Source organism: Aspergillus pseudonomiae (genome assembly GCF_009193645.1).
Source record: "Aspergillus pseudonomiae strain CBS 119388 unplaced genomic scaffold BDV37scaffold_8, whole genome shotgun sequence".
NCBI lineage: Eukaryota > Fungi > Ascomycota > Eurotiomycetes > Eurotiales > Aspergillaceae > Aspergillus > Aspergillus pseudonomiae.
This window is the reverse complement of record NW_022476000.1, coordinates 1-16,601: the sequence shown is the minus strand read 5'-3', so window position 1 is coordinate 16,601 and position 16,601 is coordinate 1. Positions and strand designations below refer to the sequence as shown.

Here is a 16,601-nt window from a genome sequence, read left to right as displayed (position 1 = left end):
CCATTTACGAAAGAAATAGAAAACGAAATAAATGCATAGTGATGTAGCTGGCATTGCCATTGAGTGGCTTTCCCTCAGCAATTGGTCTCGGTATTTTCTTCCTCTTTCTATTTTCTCTCTCTCCGTGTCTCTCTTCGTACCACGTCATTTAGATATACCCAGTTAAACTGAATCAAGGCGTACAGCGGCTGATCAGCGTATATGGCTGCTGCGCAGCACACGAGACTAAACATATTCACTTAAAAGTGGCCTTTGCAAGGAAACATGAATTACTTCAAATGGCTTATGTTGTTTATCTAACCATTCCTACCGTAGCGGGTCTTTGCACAAACAGTAGGATGGAAGCCCAACCATGTTACCTGATTAAATGTCGACCCTTTCAAGCGTTGTTGTTCTCTCCTTTGCCCAGAGCCTTGTCCAAGGCCGCCTTGGCGTTGTCAGCAGCAGAGGCAGCCTGTTCTTTGCCCTTGTTCAAAGCATCGTTTGCGGTCTCGCCTGGTTTTTCTACTGCGTATGAGCATCATGTAGTGGAGTAGAGCAGAACAAAGCGTAAGTTTTAAATTCGTTACTTACCGTAGACTGTGTATTCGTTAGTTAAATCGTCCCTATACACCAAAAAGAATCTTCAGGTTTGTACATACGTTTATTGATTTGATCCTTTGCGGATTCAGTGGTGTCGTTGAGACCCTTCTTGAGCTTATTAATGTCCATTCTGTTTTCTGGTGGCAATTGTGGTCTGTCAATTTACCATCAGAACTGCATGTATGACTAAGTGAGATACATACCGACTGAAGAAGTATATTCGAGAACAGAGGTATAGGTAAACAAGATATGGAAGAGTCTTCACCCAGCTACCCGACGGTTTATATATCCAGGGGACCAGAGGACCAACCCAGACAAAGACAACCAGTATAACCTACTGGTTACGTATATAACTTCTGTCGATGCAACTCTGCGACATCGTAACCGTGGAATGACATACTTTCCCCCAGAGGTTGCAGTCCTAGTTTGATTTCCGAATGCAGCAATAGATGCATTCTACGATGGATCGACCTTGGGCCTTGGCAACCATTGCCGGCTGTTATTGGCCATGGATGCGTAGTAGGGTAGTGTTGCAGATGCACATCACATAGATGACGTTATGCACTATTTCTCCAGGGGATTTCGTTATATTTTGAAGTTTGCCCTGAGTGATGCAGATTGATACCTGTGTCTTGTAGGTCAGGTTTAGCGGCGCCCTGATTGGGTTTGGCGGCCCGTGCCTTTACCTTATCGGGGGGATTTGATCGTGGTCCATCGATGCATTGATGCGTATCGGAGAATTTTTTTTTACCATGCATACTAGGCAGAACTTCAGTCTCTACGAAACCAAAGATGAATTTGGTGTTCACTCTAGATACATTTCAAACTGAATATACTACGGTGATTACTGGAAGTGCACACTGGTGATAGATAGATGAGCAATTGGGATATGTATATCTTTGGACGCTTAGGACAAGCGCAATCCTCTACCTATATTCACTGGAAGAATTTTCAAAAATACATTCTAAACCTCTAGATACATATCAAGGACTGCTATTAGTATGAATATTAAGAGAGTACAACACTAACCTGACCACGTAAAAGTAGAGAGAGCCCTAGGTGATATCCAGCTACTCGGCCGTATTGTTGCTGAAGGGATTGATCCGTTGGACTTCAGCTTTCAATTTCCCAGATACTCATATTAGATTCGAATACATACTATAGTAGCTATAATACCCCGGAGCTCGGCTACGTGTTTCTTATCTTGATATAGAGGCTTGGAAAGAATATGTCATATAATCGGGGTGAAGCTGGCATGCGACTGCCAGTCCAAGGAGTTGGGTATATAATCATCACACTGTTTTGGCTCATCTTCTGGACATAACCCCAGACGAGGTTGAAACCCAGGTACGGCTGGTGTACTCAAGTATAGAGGTGAGCGAAGTTTTGCAGACTTGTTGATGATGTGACTATGCCGGTTCACTAACTTCTGCGTTTCTTTTCATTGATCTGAGATGGTATTACTCTAGATAGAGCATTTTGATTGTCTGATTCGCATGTTATTCTTAAGTTCAAGTTTCGTTAGCTACGAAAATAAAAGCCTCTTTTTCCAGTAGTCATTATTCAAAATCGTATTAATTCATGGTATCGAGTATAAAGTTCACAAGCAACGATTTCCAAACACGCTCGAAATACACAACCATAATTCGAAAGCAAGTATACAGGCCTAGAATCTCTTCAGCAACCCCCTCCGCCACAGCCTCCTCCTCCTCCTCCCCCGCCACCACAGCCTCCGCCTCCGCCTCCCCCACTGCTGCTCCCGCCGCACCCTGCACTACCACCTCCTGATCCACAGCCGCCTGCTGCTCCGCCCGCCCCGCCAGCACACCCACCGGCACACCCCCCTCCCATCCCACCACACCCGCCTGCTGCAACACTGCCTCCGCAGGTCCCTGCAGCACAGTTGCCATGGGCCCCGGAGACGAAGCTCATACAGCCTGGATTTGAAGCATACGCATTGGAGTGCACGCAAGGGTCAGCCACGTACGGGGCGTAGTATGGCACATATATCGGATAACCGTATGCCATGGGAAGCGCATAAAGACTGGCGTCTGAAGCACGGTCCTGTTCCTTGTTGCCTTGTTTGCGGTCTCGCTTCTCTGCACGACGACGTGCCTTTTCGTAGTTGCTTTGAAGCTTCAAGTACTTCACATGTCGAGGATTCAAGCCAGACCGTGTCTTCTTTGTTTCCGCTGGGACAGCACTGTGCGCGGAGATATGGGGGTTCTTGTCCGGATTCGAAGATATATCTGGCCGATTGTGGAGATTGGCGGCCGCTTCACGTGCTCGGGAGGTTGACGGGGAGACAAAGATGCCGTCGCTGAGATCCGGAGCTCGAATAGCCTCACAGTACCAGCAAGTGCACTCGCTGTAGATATCACCTTTGGTGAGCTTCTTGTACATTTTGCTAGTCCATTCGAATCCATCCGAAAGTTTAGTTTCTGCGACTTTATCGTCGTGATCAATAAATTTCGCAATCCTGGTGTGTTGCCGTGTTGTAAAGATGGAATAGTCAAAGTACCTTGAAGGCGACAGTTGATGGGTATGCCAGGCGAGATCGACATCCAGAGTTGGGACAGCCATGTTGCGTGGGTTCCGAGCCATGATTTCGAAGAAAACTTCATATTTTCTGATCAAACGGTCCATGGTTGCTTTCACGGTAGGCGAGTGAAGCCAATCGATATTGTCCATCTTTTGAACAAAAGTCCCTTGTCGAATGACAGCACCAACCAGGTCAATAGCGAAGGGACTGTGATTATCCCAATAGCGAGCCATCATCCGACGGAATGCCACCTTCTCTTCTGGCCATAATGAGAGAATGACTGAATCTGGGTTGGCCTTTCGCATGGTGTCCCGGCTCATGATGCTAGACTGTAGCGTATTGCGTAACGCCGTCATTGTCCTGCAGTTATCGTCCGTTGGGTCAGTCTGCGAAAGGAGACCGGTGCCTATCGCCTTGATTAAGCGATTAGGGAATATGGACTGCCTCGTCTTTCGAGTCGAGACAGAGACAGCTTTTGGCACACCCCTGACATCGTAGAACGTTCCCGGCATCGGCACGTCCGAAGCCCAAAAAGCCCTAACATCTTTCCGAAACTTCTCGATCTTTAGGGTCTCGTGTGTGACTTGGAAGTTACAGACTGGACATGTCGTTTGGAAATTTTTATCTGCGAGGCCACGGCAGCTGTTAAATGCCTCATCGAATGGGTAAGATATCTGAGCTTCGGTCCAGGGCACGGACAGCTCGTGCTTACAGCCAGGACAAGTGAGGGGCTTCTTCGATGAACACTTTAGATTGTCCCAGGGCAGACCGGTTTTCTGCTGAAATTGGGCTAACGCTGCCTCTCCAGCGTTGTATTCCATGGTTTGATCGTCGATACAGGAGTTGATAATTTCCCACGGGAAACCGGCTGTCCACAAGTCCATGGCACCTCCCCGAATGCAATCTTCAAGAAAGACCCTAGGGTTCAGCATATGTGCATGCCACACCATTAGAATATCTGATCGAGAAGCCTGTCAGCAACTTGCGATGGTTTATCAAGGCCGCTCCAAGGCTTCACTCACCTAGAGGGGGCATTGCCTTTGGAGACCAGTTGTACGATTTCGCATGCTCGGTAATTAAGTCATAACTGTCGTCTACCAGGTCACGGCGCTTGAGAAACCGTCGAGGGGATTGAATACACTTCTGCCACCAAGTCGTGTAGCGGTCGACGGCCCTGGCTGTGTACACAGCCCATCGCTTTTCTTTGACACGAGCAAATGCCTCATGTGTAGTAGCTCCAAAAACATCTGGGTCAGGATCATTGATATTGAATAGACCGTTGATGTTAGTTATGTTATCGCGTAGATCGGCGAGTGCTGCTAAGAACTTGAGATGAGCAATACATTGGTCTTGGGTGACTGTCGAACAAACAGGCGGACCAACCGTTTGGAACAAGTCCAACGGCGGTATTACTAGGGGAGGCCCATCAACCTGATCGTACGCTGGAGGTTCAACTTCCGCGACGTCTTCTGTGAGCTTTTCGGAAGGAGACGATTTCATCTTGCTTAAACGACTGAAGATTCATATACTTGAGATATCATATTGCGGGGAGAAAAAAAAAAGATAAATAGGTATTCGATCAGCTTTGAAGAAGTCGTGCTGCTTTATACGTAATCTTTACACTCATATATAAGAACCCTGTGATGTAAGAATTTGGAAGATGGCTTAGTGATGCGTCGCCGGGCAAACAGTAAAATGGGGGCGATGATCCACGGATGAGCGAATCAAAGATTAGGGATACCAACATAAAGGGTTATGAAGAACACTTCTGTATCCACGGAGAGACATTGTTTCTAGAAGTCGGGCAACCCATTAGTGTGGCATTGCAGCAATGATCAACAAGCTTTTCCTTCCATGACCTGCAACCATTGGGATGGTCTCCTAGCGGCAGTGCAAGGCTTAATGCCTATCATGGGGCAATGAGCGACACAGCCTCGGGAATACGATGTGTGGTGCCTTCGGGGGTTGATCCCAAGCAAACTGGGTAGGATTTGACGACAATACGAAGCGGTTCCTAGCGACGGTCGGCTAACAAACCCGTTGTTCTAGCGGCGTTCCACCATGGCATGGAAGTATGTGATAAGAATAAGATCTCAGGAGATGCGGAATGGGGGGATCTACAATGCGGCGAGGCGGAAGAATGCGGCTCATATGCTCTTTCACATGAAATAAACTTGTCAAGTCACTTGAACCATGACAAGGTAGACCAGAAAAAACCACGAGTCCGTCGAGTGCTGCGTCCACCCTTGGATCTTTGAGGGTAGAACATGAACATGAACCAAGGGACTGTCCGACTATATCTCCTCCTCATTAAGCCTCCGTTATCATCACGTGCGGCGGGCAACCACGTGAGAGCGAGATCGGACAGCTTCTCAATCGCCTCCCCCCACTGTTGTTACTCATCCATCGCTGAGGGGACCTGATCATCCAGTCAACCGAGTTGGCGAACGGTAGTTTGAATAATCCATATTACTATTTGGGGTGACATTTATTCCCTGTACCATTAGCCTATTGTTTTATTATTATCTGTCCTTCCTGGGTTTGTGTGGAAATTGTGTGGTGACTAGTCACATCAAAACCTTTTTTTTTTTCTGCCGTCCGAGCTTTATCGGTCGACTCACCCGCAACCAGCCTGGCGTCACTCGGAGCACTGCCCAGCGGAATCGGAGGCGGGAGCCTGCAGGGGGAAATTCTGGAGCCAAGTGCAGGGAATAATGCTCCTGCTGCCACCAGTCCCGTAATGGGAGGTGTCAGCCATCCTTCTGCTTCGGCTACTGGCGGGCCCGATGGCGTGGGACCAGCCAGGAAGCGCACTGTCGCCATGGCGGGGTTGGACAGTTCTCCTGGCAGTGTCGATGACGTGGAAGACAACGAGCTTCGTGAGGAGAAGAAAAGGCAGCCTGTGAAGCGTGCCTGCAACGAATGTCGTCAGCAGAAGGTGAGCACCTGAACCATTCAAGACTACACTGTTGCCCTCAGGGGTCAGACTAATTCATACTTGGGTATGGCAGTTGCGCTGCGATGTAGTTCAAGACCCATGGATGGACTGTTCCCGTTGTCGTCGCTTGAGACTTGATTGCAAAATCGAGTCCAACTTCAAGAGAATCGGGAAGCGCAGTCGCAATGCGGAGATGGAAAGGGAGATCATCGAGCTGAGGAAGCAGATTGCCAATGTCCAGGCGAATGCTACCACGTCCATGCCCCAACAACCACCGTCTATACAATCTTCCCAACACACTCCCAAACAGGAGCCTTCTAGCCATGTTAGTCCGGCTGGCGTTTATCACACGCCTTCTGGCATGTCTGCCGATCAGTATATGGGCTCCCACGAAGCAGTTGCATCGCTTTTAGACCTACGGTCAGGCTTCGATAGTTCTAACTATATGAGGAACGGGAGCCACAACTTTAAACGGATAGAAGATGTCGTCGTTGTGCCGGAGAGGGTGACAGAATTATTTGATTTGTAAGTCTCGGTTGCGAGATGGTGCCTTGGGGAGATGTCCTAATGCTGCCAGGTATTTTACGTTTTATCATCCTTTTCTTCCATTCCTTGAACGAGGACAGTCGCCTGATGAATATTACAATGCGTCACCCTTACTTTTCTGGACTATTATTAGCGTTGGAGCACGGCGTTATCAGCCCGATACTCACCTTTTAAACTCCCTCGCTGGCCCCGTTTCGCGACTGGTATGGAGTACGCTGGCAGACATTCCACAAAGCTATCATGTCGTGAAAGCGCTCTGCTTGCTTTGTACATGGCCATTCCCCACGAGCAGCACCTCGACCGATCCCACCTTTATGCTTTGTGGAATGATGATGCAGGTGGCCATGCAGCTCGGTCTACACCGCCCGTCATATGCTCAAGATTTCAGTAAATTCAGAGTGGAGCTTATTGAAGAAGAGCTGAAAGATAAAGTGAGGACGTGGGCGATCTGCAATATTGTTGCTCAACGGTATGTCTTCACTCATTGCTCTAAATCTCCGGGGCCATCTTTATCCTGACAGGCGCCATCTAGGGTTGCGACCGGGTATGGGCAGCCACCGTCCACTTTGTATGACTGGACCCTTTCAAGCGAGTCACTAGATCCAAACTACAAGTTGCCGGAAGGTATCCGTGCGCGCCTTCAGATCGAAAAGCTCTGCGACAAGGTCACCAGAGCACTCTATATCAACCACCGGGACCCTGTTGGGCTGTGTAATGACCAGGAACGATCGACGCTGATCTCGTTCTTTTCTCGGGATTTCGATGAACTCGAGTCGCAGCTGAAGGCTCAGAATGATTGTGAGCCTTACCCATGGAGACTTGACTGAGAAACATACTAATCTGCCCAGGTATCACCGATCTTTATCTTCGTGCTGCCAACCTGCACCTACATTTGTCGGTCTTTTTCGACGATACTACTGAGAAGGACTACCGTGATCGTCTTCTTTCTTTGTATGTTGCAACCAGAACATTCCTGGAGGCTGCGATGAACCTGGAAACGGAGGTTGGGCCGGCACTCTCCTACACGCCGTATTACATCTACCAGATGATGGTAGCGGCAGGCTGTACGCTGCTGAAGCTTGACACGAGCTTTTTTGCGGCTCACATAAACATGGATTATACCAAGACTCTTTTCAACCGGACTATTTGGGCTATCCGGGGAGTGTCAGTGTCTAGTAATGATCTGCCGGAGCGGCTTGCCGAAGTTCTAGCCCAGATGTGGAGGTTGCAGAGTACGCCAACTCCCAAGCCGTCCACCGACAACTCCGAGATGGACGATTCCTTGATGCTGAAAGTCCGGTGTCGCATGAGTATGTCGCTTCTTTTCGACTCGGTGTGGCGATGGCGAGAAGACGCGCGGACGAAAGGTCGAAACCTCGAAGGTATGTTTGCTTCAAGCGCAGACGCGCTGTGTAACCAGAGACTAATCAGCAATGCAGCCTACCTTAAGAACCCGACCAACCCAGACTCTAACGCCGAGTCTTCTGCAGCGTCATCTGTTGGGGCTGCACATACTTCCAACTCGACGCCTGGTATTGGTGGAGATCCTAGCCTGGCACCTGCACCCATGCTTCCGCAAGCCACCTTGAGTGTCCAGTCTGGTAGCAGCGTCCCGGGACTCCCCAGCGGGCTCATGGAGCCCAATTACGAAGTTTTTGACCCATTGAATTGGCTGCTGGATGGACTGGTCGATTTACCATACTCATATTCTACGATTTCAGGGATGGAGGCTCAAGGTATTGCATAGCCTTGTCCTACAATCATCTGTTTTGCTACCATGTCACGATTACTGGCGTTTTAAGGCTGGCTTACTGCATATCCTGCGTGTATTTGTATATATACCCGAGGAGTCTGGTCGAACTGTTTGAATAATGCATTACTACTCTTCGAGACTACCGACCTGGACGATTTTCAGATGATAACAATTAACGAAGAGATGATTATCAAGATTGGCGGCTGAATGAGAGACGTACAAAGTAGTTGTATGCAAGATAGCGGTGCATCCATGGTACGATCAGTTAGATTTTGTATGATATTAGCAGTGCCAACTATGGAGATACCTCTATTAATACCATGTCATATTAAGTACACCCAAGCTTACCCAAGTTGGCCGATCAGCACCTCCCGTCAAGACTTCACTAGCAGTTCTTCGGCGAGGCTTAGCCATGGTACTAAAAGCACTAATCCTTAGCGGAGGGTCTGAATCTATATGCATAAATACTACCTTACCTTCCCTTTAATATAACTGCGCCGGTAGCCTAACGAACTAGTGCTTATTCTTTAGAAGTTCAAAGGACATCATATAAGTAATGTACAATACCCTCTGACCCCAGTCCCAATCCTACCCAGCCTATACTTAGCCTCTCTTCTCCGACATATAACAAGCATGCAACGCGGAACATCTCCCCTAACGCCCGAATTCGACGATCTCGTCAACGCCCTCCTAGCTGAATGGCACGTCCCAGGCACGTCAATCGCCATCATCGATGGACCGGATACCTTCACTAAGGTATATATACATCCTCAACCACTGTATACATCAACCAACCAAATAACTTAAACCCAGGGCTACGGCATATCCAAATACCCCAACACGCCAGCCACCCCACAAACCCTCTACTACACAGCCAGCACCACCAAATCCTTCACAGCAGCAGCCCTATCCCTCCTCATCGACGACGCCGCCAACACCACCACCACCACCACCACCCAACAACCCCAACCCCTAACCTGGACAACGCCTCTCTCATCCCTAATCCGCTCCGACTTCGTCCTCCCAGACGCCTATGCCACCCAACACATCACCCTCGAAGACGCCCTCTCCCACCGAACAGGCCTCCCAGAGCACTCGTACCATTTCCGGCCCGACAACTCATGCACCCCCAAAGACGAGGTCCGAAGACTGCGCCATCTCCCCATGACAGCCGCCATCCGCACCAAATACATGTACAACAGCTTCATGTACACGGCCGTTTCGCACGCGATCGAAACCCTCACCGGCCGCGACTTGGGCGTCTTCCTCCGGGAAAGAATCTGGGCTCCGCTCCACATGGACGCGACGTATTGGACGCTCCGTGATGCGGTGGCCAGTCGACCGGATGAGCTGGCGGGCGCATATGTCTGGGATGCTTCTTCTTCTTCTTCTTCTTCTTCTCCTTCTTCCCCAGGGTTCGTCGAGATAGACCACCCCGAGTATGCGGAGTTATCGGGCGCCGGATGCATGATCAGCAACGTAGTGGACTATGCGAAGTGGCTCCGGTACATGATGGCCCAGAGCGGGCCGTTAAGCCGGGCCGGACATGCGGCGCTTGTGTCGCCGCGGGTGGTGTCCATGACTGGAGCGACGAATCTGTTCCCGGGGCCGCATCTATACGCGCTCGGGTGGCGGGTGGATTCCTACCGGGGGCAGACGATTGTGTGGCACACGGGGAGTATTGGGGGGTTTGGGTCTGTGATGATGTTTCTGCCTGGGCGGGACTGGGGGTTGGTTGTCATGGGCAATTCGACGGTGACGAGTAACCAGATGCAGCAGGTTTTGTATATGTATTTGTTGGATGGGTTGCTGGGCACGCCGGTGGGGGAGCGCGTGGATTGGGGAGTGGTGATTAGGGAGAAGATGGAGAGGCGGCGGCGGAGGGAGTTGGCTTCTGCGAGGGAACGGATTTACCCGGTCTTGCCTTGTCCTGTTTTGCGGCCGGCGTTGGAGGTGTGGGAGTATACGGGGGGTTATTGGCATCCTGGGTATGGGGCGATGGATTTGGTGCTTGATGTTGGGGGGAAGGCGCTCGTTGCTGATCGCCGGAGTCAGGAGTTTAGTATGATGGTTGCGATGGAGCATGTCAGTGGGGAGTTTTGGTTGGCGAGGTTGCAGGAGAGGTACAAGGATCCTCGCGATTATGAGGTTGTGCGCGCCGAGTTCAGGCTTGGTCCGGAGGGCGTGAGAGAAGTTGGTGTCGATCTGGAGCCGACGATGGATGGGGAGTTGATCTGGTTTCGGAGGGTGGATTGATTTTCTACATGGTTCATGGGATAAATATATGAGGAAGAGCAGAACGTAAACATTGTCAGTAGCAAATGCCCCTACTAGAACTATCTAATCGGCACAATGTACCATGTTGAATGGCCAGCAAACTAGATTGCAAACGAGGGTCGAGCATGGGCCATGTTGGATGGCGTCAAGCATAGGAATGATTCCAAGGGAGCAGCTCCCTATACCACGGATGTTGCACGCAAAAAAGATGTCAATAGTCATTTCCACGGCTGATCACTTCCTTGCACGACTCTCGCAACAAGATAGTCTGCAAAGCACGATTAGCTCTGGTTCCGCATAGCAGTATCAGATCTTACTCACATGTTCAAACTGTGCCGAGTATGATCCCTTCACATCCATCAGAGGCGCGTATTGCTCTACAATCCCATTGTTTACAAGACTGTTCATCTGTTCCCGGATTAGCACACTTTCCGATCGACAGGCTGATAAATACGTACACCGGCCAAGTAGCGCTCAACTCCAAGCCGTTCAAGGTAACGGCGACAGAAGACAATCGAGCCGAAGTTTTCATTGATCGTCTTGTACAGAGATCTGGCCGAGGCGAGAGGGGATGTCACCCTCTTCGGTGCGTTCGGGTCTTTTCCATACCCATAGACGCCAAACTAGCATGTTCGTGAGCACGTAAACCTATATCAAGCAAGCAAGGGGAAACGTACGCCTTCCACTGTCGAGCCACGGCCCGTGGAGCCAAACGTTTCGATGGCAAAAATCTCCCCCTCTTCCATCTTTGTTTGGCTGGAATTTTTCACAAATGGAATTGACTTCCCACCGTGAATCTGATAGCGTTTGATATCATGCCCGCTAAGATCTCGCACCGGTTTCACAGGGTACACTTTGCCGCCGATTTCAACCTCATAGCTTTCCATCGCCTCCTGGATGGCAGCACTGACATCGCTGATACGGACATCGACCCCGGCATTCTAAAAAGCGTTAGCTGCGCCCTAACCTGTGAGATACCTGGGCTCTTTGCTACCTTGATACCGGTGTTCGTAGCATCCTTCACGGCGGCAAGGAGGTTGTCGTAAGTTGGGTCAAACGACATTGTAAACGCACTGTCTACTATCCAGCCATTGATATGGACCCCAAAGTCCACCTTCATCACATCGCTTGCTTGCAAGACGATGTCCTTTTGGCCCGGGTTCGGCGTGTAATGCGCCACACAATCGTTCAACGCGAGCCCCGTGGGGAATCCCAATCCGGACTGGAGACACTGCCCAGTCTCAAGGCCAGCATTGTCCAGGAGCGCTCTCACGCCATCCTCAATGCCCACGGCAATCTCCGTGAGCGTCTGGCCAGGCCGAACGTTCTCCCGCGTCCAGTGTCGGACCTGACGATGTATCTCTGCTGCTTTGCGATAATCGTTGAGGACACTGTCATCCTGAAGATGGTTCCGAGACAGGTATCGGGCTTCCTCGGCCGTTGTGCGAGCCGTGCCCTCGGGTCCATACTCGTGGATCTCGCCGACCGGGAACTGGCCCGTGGGGAAAAGGTCACTCAACGGGACCCGTGGCGGCGAGGACTGCTTTAACGCCGAGGCTTTCTTCTTGGGCTTTCTTCGTTTCTTCTTCTTCTTGCTGGTCGTTTCCGACGAAGCTTGTTGTTCGGTCAGTGAGGCGGCGGCAACGGCGCCAGCCTTATCGTCTCCATCGGCACCGTCGTCCCCATCGCCATCCCCCAAACTGCCGTCGCCGTCCCGGGACAAATGAGCGCCTCGCGGCTCTCCGCCAGCAGAATTGGAACTGATTGAGTGGGACGGATCATCTACAAGGAATAAATAAGCACAACTCTTACTAAGATCGTGGGATAGGGTTGGTTCGTACTACCGCCTCGCTGGCCCTCGCCTTCATATGTTTTGGAGCCCATCTCGACATGAAGAACTGGATCTTTGAAAACTGGTTGCAGTGGATGAGAAGTGGCGTGGTGCAGTTTCAATTTTCAGTTGTTGTACGAGCGGACGTCCGCTAGTTCCTGTTTGGGTATAGTGCTTATCTACTATCTGCCTTGACATCAGTTCTGTGTCTGAGAACCCGGCCTATAGTAGACTACTTACTCTGTCTATCACCAGATGAACACCACTGTACAATAGCATATCCCTAGTCTCGAATCGAGATATATATATATAGAATGGCTTTCCAGACCACACGGCCGTCTTCCACACTTCTAGTCCCCTCCAGACGGCCTCTTGCCGTCCCCAACAACCCCACCCTTTCTAACACGACCGGTACATTCCCGCCGATACGTATTTGTTCAACATCAACTTCTATGTCCACATCGACCGTGGCGGAATCCAAATCTAAATCCAAATCCAAGGCCAAGTCTAACTCAGAGAATCAGCACGTGGAGCTAAACTCTCGGCCTACGACTGTCGAGTATGATTTCTCGTCCCGTCCGCAGCCGTTCTTGGATCCGGCGTTGTGGGAGAACGTGAAGGCGGTGGATCGGCTGCGGAGGGAGGGCGAAGGGGTCGGGGAGGGAGACGTTTACGTGAAAGAGAAGGAGGAGGAGTTGAGGAGGAAGAGGGCGAGGGAGGCGGAGTTTGGAGAGATGGCTGTTCGGGGGAGGATGGGGAGGTGGAAGTGATTTCCATTTCTATCTTCTCTATCTTCATTTTGATATTTGCTTGTTTGTTCATGTTTCTTTTATATAGGGTTCGGAGTTCCAGGGACGTGAGTCAATATATATATCTGTTATGATTGTGTATTGTTATCTTGTAAGTCTCGGAAAGGGCAAATTTATAATCTCATCAAAGTAGGCGTATGATACAGAGAACACACATCTTGCGAAGTATCACAGCGCCCGAATAATCATCGTGCTGGAGCTCGTGTTCCGTGGGTCCATCATTCGTGACTCATCAAGCATCAATATAGTTGCAACAGAAAGATCAACATCTTAAAGGAAATAACAAATAAAGCACAAGAAAAGAGACATAGATCGTTCATGTGTGGTCGTCATTCATCATATTGGTCGTGTCGTGCTGGTCTTACTCGTGCATCATCGATCATATCGTAAAAGTTACCGCACCATACTCCGCGTCTGCGTGCTGGAGTCCACGAGGACAGCTTCACCAATGCTCTGCTTCAGTGCCTCACGTCGGGCCTCTCGCTTGCCCTCGGCACGCTGCTGCCAGCTGCGTCTCAAGCGCTTCCGGAAGCTGCGCACGGAACCAAACCGAAGCCGCAATCGCCACCATGAGAGGGAGCGATATCGTCGCTGGTGAAGAGAAGTCTGCGAATATAACGCCTCAGGCATGAATACTCGACTGCCCACGAGACTGTCGCGGGCCTGGCGACGGGAAGCCGCCTCATCGGAAGACCGTTTCGAGTCAATACTGCGAGGAGAAATCGGAGGCCCTTGAAACACAACCCGCTGTTGAGGCATCCCCAACGAGTTGCTAATGACTTGGTCGGCCTCCAACGCGGGAGAACGAAAAGTCTGTTCGCGAGGGGACTGGTCTTCAGATTCCGATGTATCTTCCCAGAACCGACGAGGCCTCCAGAACGGGTGGAGTTTGCCGTCGATATCTTTCCCTGCCATGCGGTTTTTCGCCGACGTCACCGAGAATGATCGGGCGATGGAGTTAAAGGAATCAGAACGAGGTCGGAGCTTCCACGGACGTCGAACTGACCCGAATCGGCGAGGGGGCTGCTCGCCCGTCTCCCCATTTCCCGTGCCCCTTTCAGGCTCACGATCTGCCTCACTCACCGGGGTGGGTGGACTGATCTTACACACTGGAGGATTCGGTGGCTGGCGCGGGTTCTGCAGTGGGGAGTCTACCTCACCCTGTCCTGGACTTTGAGGAAATTCTGGCTTTGCCGGACTGCCTTGGAATTCCACCCGAATTGCGAGCCCTTGAGGTCCAGACCGGTGCTGTGGGTCGACCAGCAGTAGAGATTCATTGTTGTGTGGAAAGAAAGGCACCAGGGTAGCTTCATTAATCTCCACTAGTCCTGGCGATGACGACGGGATTGACCCTAGCGTGAAAGCCCCTGACGGTGAGCGTAGATTGGCCATGTCCTCTACCCCGATAAGAATAGATTGAGTCTTCAGTACATCAGCTCGGTCACATACTTGGGGTGCCTTCATAGGCTCAGGCGTCGGTGGCTCCGGCTGCTGGTTTTGCTTTTCGGTCTCCACCGCCGACGGGTAATTGCGCGAGCTCACTGATGTAAGGGATGTGGCTCGTGAGTTATTCTGGCTGGTCGGCGCGGATAATGACGAGCTGCGTGGAGGGATAATGGGCCGACCAATGCTGCGACCCCGGGAGTCTGTGTCCTGATGGGCGGGCGCACTTGAATTTGACACAGTACGTCTCTTTTGAGGAGGACGATCAAGCGACTCGGGTCTGCTCCCCGATCTTGTCCGTGTTCGGCGGCTCGATGGCTGAGAGCTGGCGTTGGATGGCTTTCTGCTGGTCGAGGCTGAGGATTTTAAAGATGAATGCCGCTCCGGAATCACCACGACCGGAACGACCTCCACCTGCTGCCGAAGGCCACCCTGAGTTGAGCTCTCAGAGATGGATATCTCCGATGCGATACTTCTGCGATCGTTTTCTGAGATACGAGCAGCCTTGTGAATCAAGCGGTGCTGCGAATCTGGGTTCGAGACTAGGGATCCACGTTCTGACCTGGTGATAGGAGAGCTGGTCGAACGCAGCGAAACCCTCTTTTCTGTATGGCGAAGGGAGGGTTTATACGGCTCGGGTGTGTCAACAATCATCACCTCGATTGTGGAGGAAGTGGATACGCCCGAGAATCGGCGAGAATCATCGTTGTTGCAGGAATCCGATCGGCCTTCTGGGGTATTCCAGTCAATCTTTTCAGAATACTGTTCTGGATATGGACTGGCGCCGGTGTCCTGCGCATCCCGGACTCGAACGCGTACATTCCTCTCGCGTGTTCGTGGGACTTCCAGGTCGCGCGCACTCGTGCTATACGTATTCTGAGGCTGTTCCGGCACGTTTGCGGTAGGAGTATCGGAGGAATGGTTCCTTGAGCGCCTACGCCTCTGACGCGATGCAGCAAATCTGTCGGTGTTCTCCGTTGCCCATTCCCCGTTAATACCTTCGTACCGGGATGGCTTTAATAAGAGGGCATCGGAGTGGTCAACGACAGATGTGGTATCTTCCGGCCTGGCATTCTTGGGTTCTGATTGAACACTCTTTTGCAGTGACCTCTGCCTGGTCGACTGACGCGACGATGGGGACGACCGGTGAGGGGTCTCGGTCTCACCGTCGGAGATCATTTCGCATGCTGTTTGGAAAGACTCCGCACGCGACGAGGAAGAAGCCTGCCGGAATTGACCGCCAAATCCCGGTCGAAGCGTCGTGGCAGGAAGTTGAGGCGGCGTTGTTTCGGGGGTTGGTGGGTGCGATGGTTTTGAAGGTGTCACTGTTCCAGACATGGAGTGCGGCGAGGCGAGCTTTTGTATTTCCCGCTCTGTTGGAGTTGGGGATTCATCTGGAGGAGCACCAGGGGGTGTTAAAGGAAGGGTGGGCGCCGTTGCGTGAGCACCGCCATTTGAAGTGTCAACGATGGGGTCAGATGGAGACGCGTGGATGACATGTACACTTGGATCGCCATTTGGCCTTCGGGGAAGGGCCTTGTGGGCCCTGAAGAGCGGCCGGCCCAAGTGCTCTAGTGAGGCGGGAGACGTGCCAGCAATGCCGGGCATGTTGACCGAAGAGCCCAACTGCACCGTAAGCCGGAAATCACAACGTTGTTGGTCACCGGATTGTTGGCAAAACTGGAATACTATTACCAAACTATGGGGCCGCCGGGGTGTATTATCATGATACCAAGACTGTTTCGAATAAGATTGGTCCAGGAGAGTTAATGCTGGCGTCGCATAGCGAAAGCAAGGCGATCCGATCCGTAGGGTCGAGTTTCGACACTACGGTCCAACCGAAGGCAACAGCAATGTGAAGAAGAAGAAAAAATAGAGAG

At 51.2% G+C, this 16,601-nt stretch overlaps 6 protein-coding genes across 6 annotated transcripts; 3 read left to right on the top strand and 3 right to left on the bottom strand.

Moving 5' to 3' along the window:
- Positions 1-379: 379 nt before the first annotated feature.
- On the bottom strand, positions 380-4,624 carry BDV37DRAFT_279295 (uncharacterized protein; the record flags this gene model as incomplete). Its single annotated transcript, XM_032086304.1, has 6 exons — positions 380-504; positions 574-579; positions 642-736; positions 2,245-2,474; positions 2,551-4,082; positions 4,147-4,624. The coding sequence occupies 6 exons, from the start codon at positions 4,622-4,624 to the stop codon at positions 380-382; spliced, it is 2,466 nt and encodes an 821-aa protein (XP_031945238.1).
- A 918-nt stretch (positions 4,625-5,542) lies between these two features.
- BDV37DRAFT_239400 (putative C6 transcription factor (Leu3)) lies at positions 5,543-8,616 on the top strand. Its single transcript, XM_032080959.1, has 6 exons — positions 5,543-6,062; positions 6,136-6,587; positions 6,640-7,077; positions 7,141-7,406; positions 7,457-7,990; positions 8,048-8,616. Exons 1-6 carry the CDS (start codon positions 5,865-5,867, stop codon positions 8,353-8,355), a joined length of 2,196 nt encoding a protein of 731 aa, XP_031945237.1. The 5' UTR covers positions 5,543-5,864; the 3' UTR covers positions 8,356-8,616.
- Positions 8,617-8,633: 17 nt separating this feature from the next.
- BDV37DRAFT_204772 (beta-lactamase/transpeptidase-like protein) lies at positions 8,634-10,798 on the top strand. Its single transcript, XM_032079904.1, has 2 exons — positions 8,634-9,117; positions 9,175-10,798. Exons 1-2 carry the CDS (start codon positions 8,995-8,997, stop codon positions 10,615-10,617), a joined length of 1,566 nt encoding a protein of 521 aa, XP_031945236.1. The 5' UTR covers positions 8,634-8,994; the 3' UTR covers positions 10,618-10,798.
- Positions 10,799-10,849: 51 nt separating this feature from the next.
- BDV37DRAFT_268697 (MetAP 2-2) lies at positions 10,850-12,522 on the bottom strand (the record flags this gene model as incomplete). The annotated part of the gene is made up of 6 exons (XM_032084223.1): positions 10,850-10,906; positions 10,960-11,046; positions 11,097-11,261; positions 11,316-11,579; positions 11,633-12,420; positions 12,480-12,522. 6 exons carry the CDS (start codon positions 12,520-12,522, stop codon positions 10,850-10,852), a joined length of 1,404 nt encoding a protein of 467 aa, XP_031945235.1.
- Positions 12,523-12,690: 168 nt separating this feature from the next.
- On the top strand, positions 12,691-13,244 carry BDV37DRAFT_239391 (uncharacterized protein). The gene has a single exon (XM_032080958.1). The coding sequence runs from the start codon at positions 12,784-12,786 to the stop codon at positions 13,237-13,239; it is 456 nt and encodes a 151-aa protein (XP_031945234.1). The 5' UTR covers positions 12,691-12,783; the 3' UTR covers positions 13,240-13,244.
- An 11-nt stretch (positions 13,245-13,255) lies between these two features.
- On the bottom strand, positions 13,256-16,601 carry BDV37DRAFT_239390 (uncharacterized protein). The gene has a single exon (XM_032080957.1). It carries the CDS (start codon positions 16,327-16,329, stop codon positions 13,672-13,674), a length of 2,658 nt encoding a protein of 885 aa, XP_031945233.1. The 5' UTR covers positions 16,330-16,601; the 3' UTR covers positions 13,256-13,671.

Coding starts and splice junctions, on each gene's coding strand:
- BDV37DRAFT_204772 (XM_032079904.1), top strand. CDS start 8,995: ATGCAACGCGGAACATCTCCCCTAACGCCCGAATTCGACGATCTCGTC. Junction 9,118..9,174: donor GACCGGATACCTTCACTAAG/GTATATATACAT, acceptor ACTTAAACCCAG/GGCTACGGCATATCCAAATA.
- BDV37DRAFT_239390 (XM_032080957.1), bottom strand. CDS start 16,329: ATGCCCGGCATTGCTGGCACGTCTCCCGCCTCACTAGAGCACTTGGGC.
- BDV37DRAFT_239400 (XM_032080959.1), top strand. CDS start 5,865: ATGGGAGGTGTCAGCCATCCTTCTGCTTCGGCTACTGGCGGGCCCGAT. Junction 7,078..7,140: donor TGCAATATTGTTGCTCAACG/GTATGTCTTCAC, acceptor GGCGCCATCTAG/GGTTGCGACCGGGTATGGGC. Junction 7,991..8,047: donor GAAAGGTCGAAACCTCGAAG/GTATGTTTGCTT, acceptor TCAGCAATGCAG/CCTACCTTAAGAACCCGACC.
- BDV37DRAFT_239391 (XM_032080958.1), top strand. CDS start 12,784: ATGGCTTTCCAGACCACACGGCCGTCTTCCACACTTCTAGTCCCCTCC.